This window comes from Cladophialophora yegresii, assembly GCF_000585515.1.
Source record: "Cladophialophora yegresii CBS 114405 chromosome Unknown aczIN-supercont1.3, whole genome shotgun sequence".
In the NCBI taxonomy this organism is placed as follows: Eukaryota; Fungi; Ascomycota; class Eurotiomycetes; order Chaetothyriales; family Herpotrichiellaceae; genus Cladophialophora; species Cladophialophora yegresii.
The window spans coordinates 2,927,574-2,943,993 of record NW_006913047.1 but is presented as its reverse complement, the minus strand read 5'-3'; the positions used below and the strand labels follow the sequence as shown (position 1 = coordinate 2,943,993).

The following is a 16,420-nucleotide window of genomic DNA, read 5'->3' as shown; positions in this document are numbered from 1 at the left end:
CCGCTCTCACGTAGACTCCTGTGGCAAATCCGACAACTTCTCATACGATCTCATACTCTTGGAATCGACCACGCTTTATGTATCAAATAGTCCCAATCCTCCTTTTGGCTGGAAATGCGCCTTCTAACGAATCTGCCAACAACTCAAAGCGTTCTCCAACCTCAAATTCGCCGCTGTCCCCAACCACTCGTACGCCTGTGGTGGAACTTCTCGCCACAGCTCTCGTCCCTGCGATGAGGAATCCGACATGTTTCTTAAACTCATTGCGGACCTTCGAGATCTCCTGGCCCAGCGACGTGTCTTCGTCGAACACGAATGTCGAGTAGCCTTCTCCCATTCCTTCGTCGTCGTCGTCGTCGTCGTCGTCTGAAGACGACGCGAAGTCTCCGGTGCTGGTATTCTTGCCACGCCGCCGACGACGACTTCGTGCCGAGATAAAGCTGCTGGCTTCGAAGTCGCCTTCGTGTCTCTCGCGCGGGGCGATCTGCGTCCCTGTGTTCGTCACTGCCGACGTTATCATGTCAGAGAAGCGGATGCATAGGTCGAGGACGGAGATCAGGGAATCACGGAGGGGTTTGATCCGTTTACTGCTCAGGCAGGCGTGTTCTAGCGCGGAGATGTACTGGCGGTGGATCGAAATCATGTCATCGAGGCTGTTCGTTGAGGTGGAGCGCAGCCGTTCGCGCATGTTCCGTGTCAGAGGCTGGATCACGCAGCTTGTCAGATGAGCGTAGAGGACGTTGACGAAAAGTAAGAGTTGCCAGTACACAAGTCGCGCCACATTTATGTGGGTCCCATTGTCTATGAGAGGCATATGCTGGATGTAGAAATTGGCTCTCCGCTCGAGTTGATGTTTGGCGCGGCGCACTTGACTCAATGTCAGCGCGATGCGTTGATAACAGGCCGTCGAAGTCGGGAGGATAATGTTGGCGAGAGGCCACGCAAGATGGTAGGATATAGACACAGCGGCAAGGATCTTGACGGAACGACGGCGATTCTCCATCGTCCTCGAAGAGGTATATGCTGTCTGAATAGTGGTGGCGTTGGCATCCACGCATTTAATATCGCTATATGCTTCGGCCAAGAGGTCGCTGAGCAGGAACCGATCATTCCACATATCCATAGAACGGTCGATTTGGTCGAACATCTTGTTCTCAATCGTGTCGAGTATGACCCCGTCCTTCCCAAGGTATAGGTAGTCGAAGGCATCCAGGAGCTTTGTCAAACCGCAGCTGGTTTCCAGAATATGTTTCAGCGTGCTTGTTGAGCTGTTGAGAAGAGCCGTAAGATGTCGCTCGAGAATCATTTCAAAGGTAGCCGAGAAGGGCAGCGGCGAGTTAGCGATCAAGTTTGCGGCCTCCAGTGCAGCAGCAGTCACTCCCAGATCAATTACCTGGTCATCTAGAGGCGAAGCGTCCAGATGTTGCAGAAAAGCCGCTGTTTTGCCGATCGTGAACATCTTTGCCGTGAACCTCTTCAGAAATGCTGGTATCAAGTCGACTGAATTAGATGTCAAGCTGAACCAATCATGCCACAAGTTGCTCTTTTGCTGCGGGTTTTTGTGGTTCTCGGCGACGAAGAAAGCTTCCATCTTCGCGATACTGCCGGTGTGTAGCCAGATGTCGATGGACTTCGCATACAGCGTAAGAGCAGAGAGAAATATGGGAAGCAGAGATTCCACGTCGACAGTGTTGCAAGAGGACTGCGCAATATCGACGGCATTATGGATGTTATTTAGAACAGTAACCGGGTCATTTCGGGCCGATTGAGAGGTGATGGTTTTGAGAGCTTTCAATGGAAGGCTCGCCCTCTTGATCCTTTGTAACACCTGGAGTAGGCTGACCGCTCTGGTAGGCGAGGTCTGATGCAGTATCCCACTGTGCTCTTCAGATATAGTCCGCTCAAAATCCGCGAGCACCTCGCTGATTTCACTGTGAACAAGTTGCATAATACTTGTATCCTGACGAGCTCGCAGCCATTGGCGTGTTGGTTGGACTTCGGAGGCAATATCTGCGGCTTCCTTCAATAGTGATTCAGACGTGGCTGATTCGAGGTGGCGGACGCGGTACCGAGCGTTGGGCGTGAAACCGTCATCGGAAGACATGAAGACCGACGTCGGCAGGCCACTGAACATGAACAACACTTCTTTAACAGCCTGCGTCTCCGTGATTGTGACATCGTGGCCCAGCGTCCGCCAGAATTGGGCGGCTTCTAGCTTTGAGGTCACCTCAACAGGAGGTGCATCGAATATGCTGCCCTTATCTACCTTTTCCGCATGTCGCCGTTTTATGCTGGCCGGCGAAGTCTGCGTACTCGAAGCAACAATTTCTTCATCTTCGTCCGAGCTGAAGTCAGAATATTGCGGAACCTGCCAAATCGGGTCTCTCCGATCGATAGGATCCTCAGCCTCTATATCCTCCCACTTCAACACGGGTCGGATTGCAGGATCAGGTTTCAACGTCTTTAGATCTTCAACCCGACTGTACTTCACCGGGCCGATTGACAAATGCAACAACAAATCTAGAACATCGGGCAACCACTTCATTTCCCCGTGGTCACGGTCCAGCTCCACGCGTCGTGAGAATAATTCGCCAGCCACATCGTCGAGATTGAGAACCTGGAATTTCTCCTCCAGGCCGACGAGCTTTTCCGTCACAGCAAACTGGTTCGTCCGTCCGTATGTGTGGTGCTTGACACGCCTGGTAAAGTTGTCCTTGTGCTTGCCGACGATCGTAGAATTAGTTGCTGGCGGGACGAACGTGAGGGCGAGCGCTTCGAGCCAGTAGTTCATGGTGGTCGTAGAAGCCATGGTAGCTCCTCTTCTGTTGGCAGGAAGGTTTGCATCATCTGGAAATGGACGATCCAGATTCAATCGATGAGGCAAGAGCCGCCTTTCCCAGCAAGTCAAAAGGGAGGAGGGACGTTTGCTCGGTGTTGAAGAAACACAAACGCGACCAACACGCGAGGTAGCACCCGAGGACTTCTCCTACGTTGTCATTACAAGTATTGAGAATGGCAAGACTGCTGGTGTCTATGGAGTACAATCAATCAAACAGGCCATGATAGGCGCTGCGGAGAACTTCGCCGTGAGCACTGAGCGCAACCTCCTTCACTTTCACTTCAATCTTAACTTGGCTTTTTGTCGTGCCCAGGGCTAAGGCAGGTAGGCTTTGTGCTAATCAGACAGCACATACGTCTCGCTCGCTTATATAAAAGTTTCATTCTATCTGAGACCATGTGCCAATTTTTGGCATGTAATGCATACCAGCTCCTCCGCAGCGTTTCAAGGGCAACAGCGAAGATGCCACGCGCACACATGTACATGATACATCGCTGGTAACACCTCCAGCATCACACAGCCTGGACTGCCTTCGGTCGGTGCTGATCCAACTTTGTGGGGTCTGACTCCCATTCTCGATTATGCTCAGTTCCTCGACTCAATTTGTACGACTCTTTGCCCTTGTACTGTGCCGTATTCCAATTATGTGCCCGCTGCTTGACCCACTCGTCAGCATTCAGGAGAGTTTCATCAGATGACTTCTCCAGCCTCGCCACGTCCTCGTCGGAGGGATACTGGAAGAGATCCCGCAATTTCACGCTCGAGTTCGGACGCGAAAAGTAAACCACGCTATGTCGCATACAGTTCCCCTGCTCTCCGGGCGGCGCCACGACGCGGTGGACCGCGCTGTACAGTCTGCCCCCTAGCAACTTGATCAAACTGTCGCCCAGGTTGATCACCGCACAGTCAGGCCGAGGACGCACGTACTCCCAGTCTCGCTTGTTGGGGGCGAGCACCTGAAGCCCGCCCAGCCGGTTGAACAGGACGGTGACGCTGCCGAAATCCGTGTGTTCGCCGAGCGTGATGGTCTCGGCTGGTCTGATTGGAGGCGCACAAGTGACTCGAGCCTGGTCTACAGATGGCTTCCCGAGCTCGTGTAGGGACTCCAACAGACCCGCTGGCAAATCCAGCGACTTGCCGAGAGACGTCGTAATGGTGTATATGATTTTATGGCATGATTTCATGAAGGCCTTGAGCTCGTCGAAGCGGTCGAGGACCACTTGGGGATGATGGCCCGTCACAGTTTTGCCTGGCTGCGGGATAGCCAGGACTTCGTCCTTGGAGACGTTGTAGAACTCACTGTGGTCCTTTGTGCCTTTGTCGTCGACAAACATGGCGCCGGATCGCTTGTAGCCGTAGTAGTGGCCCGTGGTGCCCATGTCGTACTTGAGTTTCTCGTCCAGTGGCAGGGAGAAGACCGAGTCGGCAAGGTTGAACATGAAGTGAGAGTCCACATGGTGGTTGGACAGGTAGAAGAAGCCATAGTTCTGGCACGAGTGTAGTAGGGTTTGGGCTTGCTCCGGGTCTCCTTGGGCTAGAAGATCGAAGTTGACAGTGGCTATGTCGGCGACTGGCACGTCCGACGGGAATGGCGGGATCTGGTTAGACATTTTGAATACTATTGACTTGTCTCTAGGTTACGAGATTGTCATTAATAGGTAGTACAGACTCTGGATCGCGTTGACAGTTTCATCATAGGGAATTAGGCTCATTCTTAACAGAAGTTACGACAGCCGATGATGTAGGCTACATCTATTCTCTTCCCTTCGGACTCGGGAAGGCGGGGAGGCGTCGTGACACGCCCGGCGATGTCCCGGGGAAATGACTCGGTTGGAGATGATATGCAGCCGGAAGGACGATCTTCTGGGGTGACTGGGTCAGACTGCGGGGAGGAGGCGCCCTGCCGTCAAGGTCAGATAGTGCCGAGTCAAGTGATTTCCAATGTTGTGCCATGTGGCCAAAACTTTGTTCGTCCCGACGACGGAGGAGAAGAATCGGCACCGAGGACTATCGAGGAGTGGGTGAAGCGCCTGGCACACGCAAGGTGATACCGTAGGACGAGGCTACGAATGACATGAGGCAAGCATTGTCCCAGCATCTACAAGTACGACTTACCCAGTGGGTGCCTGGCCCTTTTAGCGACGGTGACATCGTGGTGCGGCGGTCGTGTATGAGAGAGAAAGCAATGCCATAATTCTGACTCTAAAGGCTCTTACATCGCTAGGCTTCATGCATACTCGTAGTCCTCGCGTTCGCCGAAGCTACAGCTGATGAAAGCAACACTATGTGGCCCTGGAGCCTCGTAGCCTGCGAGCTGTCTCCTTTGTCTGTATATCTCGCCAGTTGACCACAGAGGTTGACCGAGACCACGTCGTTCGTCAACTGCAGTTCCCGTCTGAAAGGATTGCTGCGGATGAGCTTGGTCCACTACTGTGCAGCTGGTACATATCTAAGTTGCCTGGGGACATTGCGGTCCAGCCCTCCGAGGTGGAAGTTGACAGAGCGGACCACTTAGGTGGACACGAAAGCCTGTCACAGAGAGCTAGCTCTCCTTGTTCCATTTGAGGCCTCTGACAGGGCCTCACGGCTGTACACGCCCTTGTCGAGTTGATTCTCTACCTGTCTCAACCCATATCTGGACTTAACGCCAGCAACGTAGGCAAAAGCAAGGCGTGTTGCAAATGGCGGCCCCCCGTCCGTCGTAGAGCCCAATGTTCTTGCTAACGTAATTGTCCCCCTCGACAGTGTCGACCCAAATTTGCTTGCCATGGTACTGAGCGACCCCAATCAGTGCTGTGACGCTGTAGATAGGAATGACAGCTACCATTGTCGATGCCGCGACGTTAATGGTCCTCTGCGCGAAACGTTGCGACGCTGCCACGGACCTGGCCATGTATGCCATCCCCGACACATATTTACCGAAAGACCAAATACATGGCCGCATCCATCTGCAGCTTAGAACCCAACCATGTAAGGGCTTGGTTGTATTTGTCTCATCGCGATACACGGTCGCATGCATCAGGCCAGCCCAACCCGTCGGACTTCAAGGCACCGGAAGCACTGTTGGGATTTGGGATTTGGCATTTATTAGCACACAGTTTCTGATGAGGCAAGTCTCGGGAAAAAGGCCCATGTCAAAAAAGTCACGAGCGAGAAGACACATTCGGAGCCCTAGAGTTTTCATCGCGAGAGCGTTAGCAAGAATTCGTGCACTTCCGTTGCAACAATTGTAACGGCGGTACAGTAGCTGGTGTCGTGAGCCAGAAAGCAAGGTCTAGTCTTGGCACTGAAGCTCCGAGTTGGAGAAAGCTGCTCGTCGTACATAGTTGCGTCCCAAGGAAGCACCGACGCAAAGCCAAGTCGTGCAACCCAGAACACGAAATTCAACGCGGCCACCCCAGCATGCGCTTGAACGACAGTCCCAGAAGGCCGTGATATCGTTCACTATGAAAAGAGCCTCCATTCCCCTCTCTGCACGAAATTTCGACGCCTTCCTAGGTGATTCCTTTTTCTTCTGCCCCTCTTGCACGACATGGCGCACGTCGAAGCCTCTGCGGATCCGGCGAGCAGCTAACACCAGCACGAACACCGGCACCCGTCGTTCCGCCTCGAACCTCACCTCCAGCACGGCCGTTAACGCCAGGAAACCGATCCCCCCTCGGTACAAGCCTCTGTACGATGCGCTTGTCGACGTGCAAAAGAGAGCCTCCGCGCAGGTGAATCTGAGCAGGTTACAACTCGCGCTGCAGGGATTGGAGTCCGACACACCCGTGACGAGGGTCGCGGTGCTGGGACTGAACGTGCAAGACACGGCGAGGAGGCTGGTAAGGTTACTCCTTGCGGACGCGCTTGAGGAGGAAGGAGGGTGGGAGCAAGAGCTAGTACAATCACAGTTACAGTCCCAGTCAGGGTCAGGGTCACAGCATGGGCATGATAGTGAGGACTATAGTCGAGGGGTGATCATTCGGTATGGACACCCGCGCAACTCGAACCTACCGCGGCCCAAGACGAGCGTGCCGGTCATGTATGTGCCTTCGACGGTGCTGGAGCGGAATAACATCGAGATTCTGGTGTCCAGCATCAGTAGTCCGCGCACTGGTGAACTTCTGCAAGCCGCCAAGACGGTGGCCTCGGACGCCTTGTCGCCTTCGATTGGGACGCCCACGGCCGCGACAGGGAGACAAGTGACGATCGCGCAGCCGGTCCACAGCACCTTGGTGGTGACTAGGGGGTTGGACGAGCTGATGTTGGCGGCGGAATTGCTGGCGTCTACGACTTTCACGGCACCGGAAGACCGGAAGTCTGTTCGCTTGGTGGTCAACTTGGAGGATACCAAGGACAAAAGCGCCGGCCAGGTTTTTGTGGTGGACGCGAGGAAGGCGGAAGAGGGACTTGCCGCGATTCGGAGGTCGATAGGAGAAGCAACTGATTACGAGCACAAGTGGGTGGATTCAGGCATGCCGACGGTGTCGAGCTGGCTTACATTGGCTTCGACGGCACGATCAGAGGGACAAATTCCCCCCCCTGTGCAGCGGTTGATATCTTCTCTGCTGACAGCCGCGACTACCAATCTACAAGCTCAAGCTGCTCTAGAAGCCCGGTCGAGTGCAGCTGGAGCACTGAGTCCCGCCAGCCGCGCAAACCTCGAGAGTGCCCTCGAAGAGTTCTCCCGCAACGCCCATCAAGAGCTCCAATCTGGATTGGCGTCGGCGTGGAGCTCACGAAATTGGCAAAAGCTCGCATGGTACAAACTGTTCTGGCGTGTCGACGATGTAGGTCTGATCATTACAGACCTGGTCACCAATGCCTGGTTGCCGCGCACAGAGCGGGCCGTCTATGAGCTATCTGGTCGGCTGTCTCAGGCGGGCATTTCGCCGGTGGAAGAACAACCGGCCCAACCATCCCTGACGACATCAGAACCTGCGATGCATAACAAGAAGGAGGTCGAGCCGGTGCTGCAAGCTCAAAGCGACATTGCAACAGAGCCTCCTGTGCAGCCAGTTCTGGTTAATACCACTGGGAGGACCGAGGTTAAGATGGCACCAATTCCCCAACCAATTCCTTTGTCCTCGTCTATATCCCGGACGCGGTCCGCGCACATGGAACGCGCGATTGCCGAGTTGACCAGCACCGCCCAGCAAATCGTGCTCAAGACCGCTTCGCTCGCAGGGCTTTCAGGCGGTCTGTCGGTCCTGACTTACCTCTCCCTCACAACGGGCAGCATGTACGAAGCCGGCACAATAGCCGCGCTGGGCGTCACTTACGCGTTGTGGCGGATGCAAGGCGACTGGCAGAAGGCCACCAAGTGGCTGGAGGAGACCTTGTACGAGGAAGGCAGGACCGTCATCAAGGGTCTTGTCAGGAGGATGAGGGAGCTGATCGAGACCAGCAGTCGTGTCGTGGAGGATGAGGTCGAAGTCCAGAGTCGACGCCAGGCAGAGGATGCAGTAATGAGGGCCAAAGAGGAGCTACGTCGACTGCAGCAGAAATAAATAGAGACTGGGTGGTACATAGCTGTACTAGTACCTGAGCGTTCTCCAGGTGAAATTATCAGATGCTGCTCATCAGCCAATCTCGACGGCATCGTCAGGCACACCACGCCTGCTCTTCAGCGTCTGCGCCCAGAATTGCATCATGGGAAGAACCTCGTCTCTTGTTTTAGGCATCGAGTCATCCGCTTTCTTCCACTGATGATACGTGACAAACTCATAGACCGACCTGATACGTTTGAGCGGGCTAGAGTCCACCGAGGCCAACGGCGACTTCGAGCCCGATAGAAGCAGAATCGGTGTTTTGTTTTTGGAACCACTCGTGCTCGGGAGGGGCGTAGATAGCGGCAAAGATGCCCCCATTGACACAATACCCCCCAACGACAAGGACGAGAGTGATGGGTGCAGCGGCACCGATAGAGCGAGCGAACCACCTTGCCCAAACCCGAACAGGTGGATATGGTCGGGCCGGAAACCGAACTTGTCAAAAAGTACCTTCTGGATCACATCCCTGGCGACCAGTTCTGCGGCTTTGCCCAGAGGTGAGGAGTCTGCGTCCAGGTTCCCGGTGCTCGTGTCGACGTGGAGGTCTTCGGACCACTGATCTCCCGGCCCGAGTGGGAATGGTAGCGGGTATGGTGGGTTCAGCGTGATCGTCAGTGCGTCGGGGAGGTTCAGAGCGCGCGAGAATGAAGCAAAATTGGCAGCCGTGTCTCCTAGGCCGGGAAGGAAGACGATAGCATTGGTTGGTTTGTTGTTTGGTGGAAGGTGGATGAGTGGCTTGAGGGATGCTGGAAAGTCGGTGGGCGTGGGCGAGGGCATGGGCGAGGGTTGCTGAGTGGGCATTGTGGCGCAGGTTGAGGCTGTTGGGCTGAAATCAAGGTATGGGTATCACCGAAGCCAGTACTGTATATGCCAATACAGCTGTGTCGGCGGATCTTTCTCTACACAGTAGCTGAGCATCGATCGGTGAACAAACGGTTGGCTTGAATTCGAGCCAGCGAGGCAGGAACCAAAGTCAACAGGCAGGCGCGACGTTGAGCATGACGTGGTTAGTGGGGCCCAGGGACAAGCTTCTGCCCTGACTTGGCTTCAGAGACAAGCATTCGTTTCCAGCTTCGCCTCTGGCTTGCGTTTTGCCGGTCTCTTGGCGGTTCTTCCAGAATCCGACTACTTCCGTCTCGTAGAGCGTAGTATTAGTACTGCAAATTCAAGCTGCTCGTGAAGCACTTGTGACCCGGAATAGAAATATCTGTGCGAGTGCGAGGTTGAACATTCACAGCCAACACAGTATGCGGCTGCCCAGCGGGAGCAAGCGAGCTGAGCGCACGGCTAGCACCATGCGAAGCGAACCTTAGGGCGCAGCGGACCTGCATCGGCTCGCAAATGATTGACGCAAAACGTCGGATCGGTGATGAAATGAAGAGCCCGACACGCTGCGCAGCCACTGCTCGCCCAGCTGATTTCTTGTTTCACGCCCAGAACGTTAACGGGCTTCAGACCCTTCTGGCAGTTGACTTTCGCCAATGGTCGCTGTGGATAATCCTTGGTCTGTGCTCATCTACTGACGCACATGCTCACCAAGGTGAGGAAACTGAAACAGCATGGACATCCGACGACTCGCGGTGACGGGGTGGGGTAGTGGTACGCAATCACTATGGCCAGCCAGCGAGGGGCAAGTGGCCTGGTGAATGGTGACGGGGTTTCTTCTGAAGCCTATATATTTTACCATCATTCCTTGTTCACTCGTCCTTCTGATAACTTATCATATCAAATCCACTGCCGTGACCATTCTCCCGAAGAATTACACTACCCTCCAAGAACAATACAGGACTTCGAAACATTCACCATGGGTTGGTTCGGTGAGTTGAGCTAAGATGCCCTCTGTCAGCACATCCCATGCTAACAGCAACATTTCAGATGATGGCCGCGATGCACACGAACAGGTCTACAGAAACGATGAGCGCCACGAGGGCAAGTTCTCCCACGAGCTCATTGGTGGCGCTGCAGCCTTTGAGGGCATGAAGCTTTACGAAGACAAACAGCGCAGAGAAGGTATATCAACTGCCCATCCGACTGTAGCACAAAGCTTGGTTGCTAACAACGTGCAGGCAAGGCTGTCGACCACGGGTTTGCCAAAGAACTCCTGGCCGGGTTTGTCGGGGCCGAAGTTGACAAGCTCGCCGAGACGAAGGGCTTGGATGAATACGACAAGATTCGAGCAAGGGAACATGGCAAGAGGGCCGCCGAGGGCATGTATGACAACCACTACGGCGACATGGATCGATATGACCCCAATTCCCGCGACCAGCCAAGATTCAACTATTGAATCCCGCCTACATACGAGTGCCACGGATGACCTCTGGGGTTGCCGTGGAAGTAGCTTGTAAACACGCTACTGGTGACAACCATGAATGAAATGACATGAATATTGCTCAAAATCCTCCATCTCCATGCGTGCCGGGGTATCCAATGCCTTTTCATAACTCGTCGAATAGTTCGTACCAGGTCATTGACTTCATAACTCATCGTCCTCACTTGCAGTTGCCTCGTCATCATCATCTGTTGGCGGTGCAGGCTCACCTTCCTTTTGTGATTTCTTTGGAGGCGGTGTTCTGATTTCTTTCTGTGAAGTTGTGCTGGTTGCAGCTCGTGTTCTGGGCTGATTAGAATATGCTGGTGGTTTACTCAGGTCTTGGTCATCTGTATCATCGTCTGCTTCTGAGGCGGTCGGAGTCGAATTACCAGACTCGGGAGATTCGTTTTCTTGCTGGGCGGTCCGGAGGGGGTCCGCATCCATTGTTTCATAAGCATCGGTATCATCTGATTCATGCTGAACCTCTTCCTCAGCTGCTCTTTTCTTTCGCCTTACGATGCCCGCCGGTTCATCGCCGATGACAGCTTGCAACTCTCTGAGTTTCTTCTGATCAATTTTGGCGGTGGAGAGAATCCTCTGCATGTTCCTGATCTTGAGCTTCTTCTCGTTGAGCAGGAGAGCGAACTTGGATAGCATTTGCTTCTCGTGTTCGGCTTTGGCCTCGACCAGCTCGTCGATTTGTTTCTGCAAGCTCGCGACCATATCATCCTTTGTCTTAACCTGACCCCTCAAGCCAGTGACCTCGCCTTGTAGCCTGTCTCTTTGTTCAATCGCCTGGGAAGTCCAGCCGAAAAGGTCTACATCGTCCTCGGCGTCGGTGTTTTGAGGCAGTTCAACCGTCCCCAGCCGTTGTGTGATGTCCTCGACCTTATTGCTAAAGACGAGAGAAAGTGTGCGTTTCGATCCTTTGCCTGAGAATGAACAGGTCACGTCGAGGTCGGCTTCCTGCGGGCTGCCTGCCGTCGACGCTGTCTTGAGACCGAGGACTGATAAAATGGTATTACTCCATTCATCATCGGATCCGTCGTAGTTCTTCGCCCGTAGCTTCTTCAGATTTCGTCGCCTTACTACGCAGCCATCAGCGCAAAGTTCAAAAAAGCCCGTGACCATTCAACTTACCTTTAGTGGTAAAGGCTGCGGTGCCGTCTGTGGCAAGCAGGTCGAGGTCAAGCTCGTCGCCACCTTCCTTCCGCAAGACGTTGATGAGAATGGGCGTCTCCTCTTTGTTGTCTTGAAGCAGGCGAACCACCCAGCTGGAAGTCATGGTGGCATGGGATTCCGCTTCGCCGTGCTTTCCCTTTCAAGGCACGCAGGGCTGCAGATAATGGTTGACTCCAGACCCCCGCGTCGCATAGACCAAGCAACGCCCGTGTGGTTCGGATTCGAGCAGGGACCAGTCGCTGATCACACCACACAACGACGGTGCTTGAGCGCAGCGACCGCCGTGAAAGTGGGGCGGGGAAAGACGCGTCGCGGCGACTTAGTCTGGCCGTGATTGGCTGCAAAACGCGTGCCAGCCACCTTCTGCTTGGCCTCCTGCAGGTTGCGGTGTCCGCGCGGAATCCACTCTTCCTCCTCCCTCTGTTTCCAGAACTACCCCGACGGCCATGACCAAGATCATCCTCCAGCCTCCTCCAAACTCCGAGACCTGAGGCCGACCTCGAAAAAGTCCACACTGCGCATAGTCTCACTCCTCATCATCTTCGTACGACCATTCAAGGTCGCTCTCTCACCAACTGCCCCCGAGCGGCGTATACTGCTCGTCGGGGAGCAACAAACGCGCCGTGTTGGACAGCTCAATCAGTCACGCTGATCGACCACCGTTTCTCACGACGTTACGAACCTTAACGACATTACGATCCAACTTTTTCATGTTTCTGTTGAAGCCAATGCTGTGCTGTCACTTCTGCGACATTATTACCCGCTACTGATTATTTTGCAATTCCTTCTTCGAACTCAGCATCATGGAACCACTCACCCTCAAGCCTCGGACCCCGGTTGAGAGCGAGGATGTGGAAAACTGGGACGATGAAGACTTCGACAACTTGGAAGACGTCCACTTCAGGACTGCATCAACTGCCACCTCGGTCGTTTCTCACCCTCAAGCCGCCCACCGGGACTCAGTGTCCTCGCGCATGTCGATGCGATCCGAATCGAATCAAGGAGACGAAAATTGGGATGTACTCGTCGACGAACAGGCTTCAGTCAAGGATGCTGTAGCTCTCGCAAAGAGCAAAGGGATACCTCTACCAACAAACATACCTCGTTCTGCGCTTGAGGGTGGCACGATACGACGGTTAAAAGGCAAAGAAATCAAGAAGGCAATTGCCGATGACTGGTCTGAAGACTTGGATCTCCCGGGCGTCGATATCCCCCTCAAGCTTGCTAAACACGACGACCGCGACCTGTCCGAGAGCTTGCGCCAGATTAGTGCCGCCTTCAGGACATCTCCCAAGACTCCCGACACTAAAGACGCGCTCGATCTCACAATTAGATCACCAAAGTCCCGCACATCAGCGATGCCTATTACCCTCGATGCTTTTCGCGACACGGATGAGGATGCCGGCTTTGGAGATGTGCCGACAATAAAAGTTGCAAAACATCGATCTCCTCAAAAGCCATTGCTTTTCCACCAGCCACCCACCCCAGTCAAGCCTGAAATCGAGAACCTAGAAGAAGGACTTGAGCTGCCTCCTGACGGCAAATTGCGCCTATCGACGAGAAAGCTTCCGCCTTCGACGCCACAGCAGAGTGACGATTTCGATCTCGAATGGGCCGAGGGCAGCTTGGGAACACGAAATGCTGGGAGGGGCAGAGGAGGTCGGTCGGCGCGAAGCTCGTCTGCCTCGGCTCTGAGTCCCAGTGTTTCCAGCGCTTTTACAGCCGAGAGTGAGGACGAAGGACTCGACGGCCTCGTCCTGCCTGATGGACCGATCCAGTTCCAGGACAAACTCAAACGACGACAACATGAAAGTTCAGTTGACCCTCCACTTCGCAGCACACCAGATGTCAAAGCTGAGGTTAGGAAGGTATCTGGGAAGGAAGACTTCTTCTCAGGTCTCGAGATCGGCGACGGAGAGGTGTTTGACACTGCTAAGTTGACTCTGAATCGCAATGTCAAACATAAGAGCACCCGAGCCACAAGTCCGCCCAAGAGGACAACCACCACGCTCAATTTTACGACCACCAAGTCCCAGGGCACAATCTCACGCCTGCCCCGGTTTCAGCCGGCGCATGACCGACTTGAGCGTGCCCGGTCCAATTTGGAACCTGTCTCGGAAACTGGTGCAGCCATCTCATATCCACGAGCGAACTCGCGTCTCGGTAACCATGGCACTCAGCCGTCCGCTTCGATTATCCCTGCTCCTCAACCTTCGACTCCTTCAACTCCCAGTCGCCGGCTCCTGCGAGGTACAGAGTCGCAACGTGATCTGCGCTTTGAACAGCCTACAACAACTAACGCTCAACTCCTTCGTGCGAAGAGATCTATGCCTGTCATGCGAGGTCTTACTTCTCCCACCAAATCTTCGCCCTACGTTCGGCCCCCTTCGAGACAAGACACTGGAAGCCGTCTCAACATTCCTCCACGCCCCAAGACTCCAACAACAGATCGGACCGAGTCGCGCATGGGACTCTCACAAAAGGCCCCCGCACCCTTCCTCCCGGCAGGCGCATCTGCTGGGCAGTCACAGCACGTCAGCATCAAAACCCACTATCGTGGGCAGGGTTCTGATGGCTCTAGCGAGAGCATGTCTGCTGCACAAAGGTCCTTGTCTCGACTCGCTAGCTTGGGCAGACCAGAGACTCCAGGCCGTGGTGTCGACCTCAACCGTGGACGGAGCAATCTCACGCCGGCCGAATTGGCAGCACAGGCAAAGAAGACAATCACCAAACCCACAAGGCGCCGCAACTACGGTGATGGAACAGAGCTGGAAATTTTTGACGACCTACCTACCTCCGCGACTCTCGAGTCGAAATTTACAAAGGTCCCTGTCGGCCGCGGTGCTCCGCGAAGTCTGCGAAGCAAGCTCGGCTTGTCGCATTTGAACCCCTCTACATCTTCATTGACCAGTACCCGGCCCGGCACTGATACCCCCGTCCCTGCGACGCCCCTGACGCCAGCTTCCAGGAGTGATTTCCCTACTACTGCTCTCAACACAACAAATGTCCCGCGGTTTGCCCGCGACACGGCTGCTTCTCGTAACGCTCGTGAACAGCGCCAAATCTCGGCCGCTTTCCAGAACATGCGAGGTGAACCCCTTCAGCCGATTTCGACGAACTGGAAGTCCGGTTCCTCTGCTGTACGGCCCAGCAATCAAGGCAGTCTGAGAAAGAAAAAGAGTGACAAGGTGCAGCTCAAACCCCACCTCATCAAACCTATGGGCGGCGACGTGAATCGGCCCAAGACGGAGAAGGGAATGTCTTATAACCCGCTGCTGTTCAAGTGGGAAGGCAACGAGAACGACGTTGCGCCCTTTGACGTGCCTGACTTCTACCCTCGAGTCAGCAGTCCCACCACCCACACCCGCGGCGGAAGTCCCAACTCCAAAGCCCAAGTGGCCTTGATCTCGAACGTCGGCTCCAGCGTGACTGGTGTGCAGGTCGTGGGCGGCATGGTCTTCGACCCGTCACAAATGCGCTGGCTCAAAATCGCGGAAAACCCCGACGGAAGCATGTCCAGTCTCCGAGGGGGAAGCGTGCAGGTCGAAGAGGAAGAGGACGTCTTTGCCGGCCTGGAAGATCTGAAAGAAGAAGACGAGACGAGGAGTCGAAGCGGCACTCTGCAGAATATATCCAGTGTGAATCAATCGAGGGACTCCTTCGGCGATGGTGAAGTCGGCGGCCACAGTAGTGGTGATGAATGGGGGATCGGCGTCAGCGAGGAGTTTGATGTCGGCCCCGAGTTCGTCAGGCGGCAGAGGAGTGAAGAGGAAAGGTGGCGGAGAAAGGTTGAGAAGTGGTTGAGAAAGGGCGCGGACGCGGAAGAGGAAGATGGGCTCGACGGGACGAACGGGTGGAGGTGGTCGCTAAGAGAGCTTGTCATGCAGCAGGGTTCTTGAATGCTGTTGTGGCGCAGCGATAAGCCTTGTATATCCTCGGCAGCAGCGAGCGCATGCTTATTGAGCATTGAGCTCTGCACGCTCGTGGGCAGGCGCTGCCGAAAAGTTCATCTCGAGAAAGTATATCTATCTATCTCATCGAGCGTTGACGTGGGTTTCGCTTTCGTCGATGTCTTTACAACTATGCGACTTCAACCCGAGCGCCGCTACCGGGTGTTCAGACCCTGAGAAAACAGGACACGCACGCATTCTCCCTAGCATATCGAAGCGCCGAGTGCCTGCCCTACTGCCCTGCTGCCCTGCTGACCTACTGACCGTGCAGACGGTACCGACGCATCGTGTGCGGGCCTGAGGATGCGTAGACGATAAATAGTGTCTACAGTAACCACGGAGCACATGCAGTCCCCGATGGTAGAGGACAGCCATTCACACGCCCCCAACCGAGGAATATAAAGGAAGGTAGGCACAGAGACTGCTTCGTACTCTGTCTGATGATCTCATCGTTGACACGTACGTCGTATCTATATATTCCGTATGTAAGTGGTGGCAGCGGTGGCAGCGGTGTCGGTGCGGTACACGTGCGAAGTGCCGAGGGGACGCATTATGGGTAACTACTGGCTAGGTGAGCCTGCTAGCACATCTTTGAGTTCCCCAG

The 16,420-nt window shown here is 54.7% G+C and overlaps 7 protein-coding genes across 7 annotated transcripts; 3 read left to right on the top strand and 4 right to left on the bottom strand.

Moving 5' to 3' along the window:
• Positions 1-82: 82 nt before the first annotated feature.
• A1O7_04801 (uncharacterized protein) lies at positions 83-2,809 on the bottom strand (the record flags this gene model as incomplete). Its single annotated transcript, XM_007758811.1, has 1 exon — positions 83-2,809. One exon carries the CDS (start codon positions 2,807-2,809, stop codon positions 83-85), a length of 2,727 nt encoding a protein of 908 aa, XP_007757001.1.
• A 542-nt stretch (positions 2,810-3,351) lies between these two features.
• On the bottom strand, positions 3,352-4,449 carry A1O7_04800 (uncharacterized protein; the record flags this gene model as incomplete). The annotated part of the gene is made up of 1 exon (XM_007758810.1): positions 3,352-4,449. The coding sequence occupies one exon, from the start codon at positions 4,447-4,449 to the stop codon at positions 3,352-3,354; it is 1,098 nt and encodes a 365-aa protein (XP_007757000.1).
• A 1,836-nt stretch (positions 4,450-6,285) lies between these two features.
• A1O7_04799 (uncharacterized protein) lies at positions 6,286-8,331 on the top strand (the record flags this gene model as incomplete). Its single annotated transcript, XM_007758809.1, has 1 exon — positions 6,286-8,331. One exon carries the CDS (start codon positions 6,286-6,288, stop codon positions 8,329-8,331), a length of 2,046 nt encoding a protein of 681 aa, XP_007756999.1.
• A 72-nt stretch (positions 8,332-8,403) lies between these two features.
• On the bottom strand, positions 8,404-9,174 carry A1O7_04798 (uncharacterized protein; the record flags this gene model as incomplete). The annotated part of the gene is made up of 1 exon (XM_007758808.1): positions 8,404-9,174. The coding sequence occupies one exon, from the start codon at positions 9,172-9,174 to the stop codon at positions 8,404-8,406; it is 771 nt and encodes a 256-aa protein (XP_007756998.1).
• Positions 9,175-10,205: 1,031 nt separating this feature from the next.
• On the top strand, positions 10,206-10,657 carry A1O7_04797 (uncharacterized protein; the record flags this gene model as incomplete). Its single annotated transcript, XM_007758807.1, has 2 exons — positions 10,206-10,383; positions 10,440-10,657. The coding sequence occupies 2 exons, from the start codon at positions 10,206-10,208 to the stop codon at positions 10,655-10,657; spliced, it is 396 nt and encodes a 131-aa protein (XP_007756997.1).
• Positions 10,658-10,846: 189 nt separating this feature from the next.
• Positions 10,847-11,969, bottom strand: A1O7_04796 (uncharacterized protein; the record flags this gene model as incomplete). Its single annotated transcript, XM_007758806.1, has 2 exons — positions 10,847-11,772; positions 11,825-11,969. 2 exons carry the CDS (start codon positions 11,967-11,969, stop codon positions 10,847-10,849), a joined length of 1,071 nt encoding a protein of 356 aa, XP_007756996.1.
• Positions 11,970-12,669: 700 nt separating this feature from the next.
• Positions 12,670-15,765, top strand: A1O7_04795 (uncharacterized protein; the record flags this gene model as incomplete). Its single annotated transcript, XM_007758805.1, has 1 exon — positions 12,670-15,765. One exon carries the CDS (start codon positions 12,670-12,672, stop codon positions 15,763-15,765), a length of 3,096 nt encoding a protein of 1,031 aa, XP_007756995.1.
• Between the last annotated feature and the right edge of the window lie 655 nt (positions 15,766-16,420).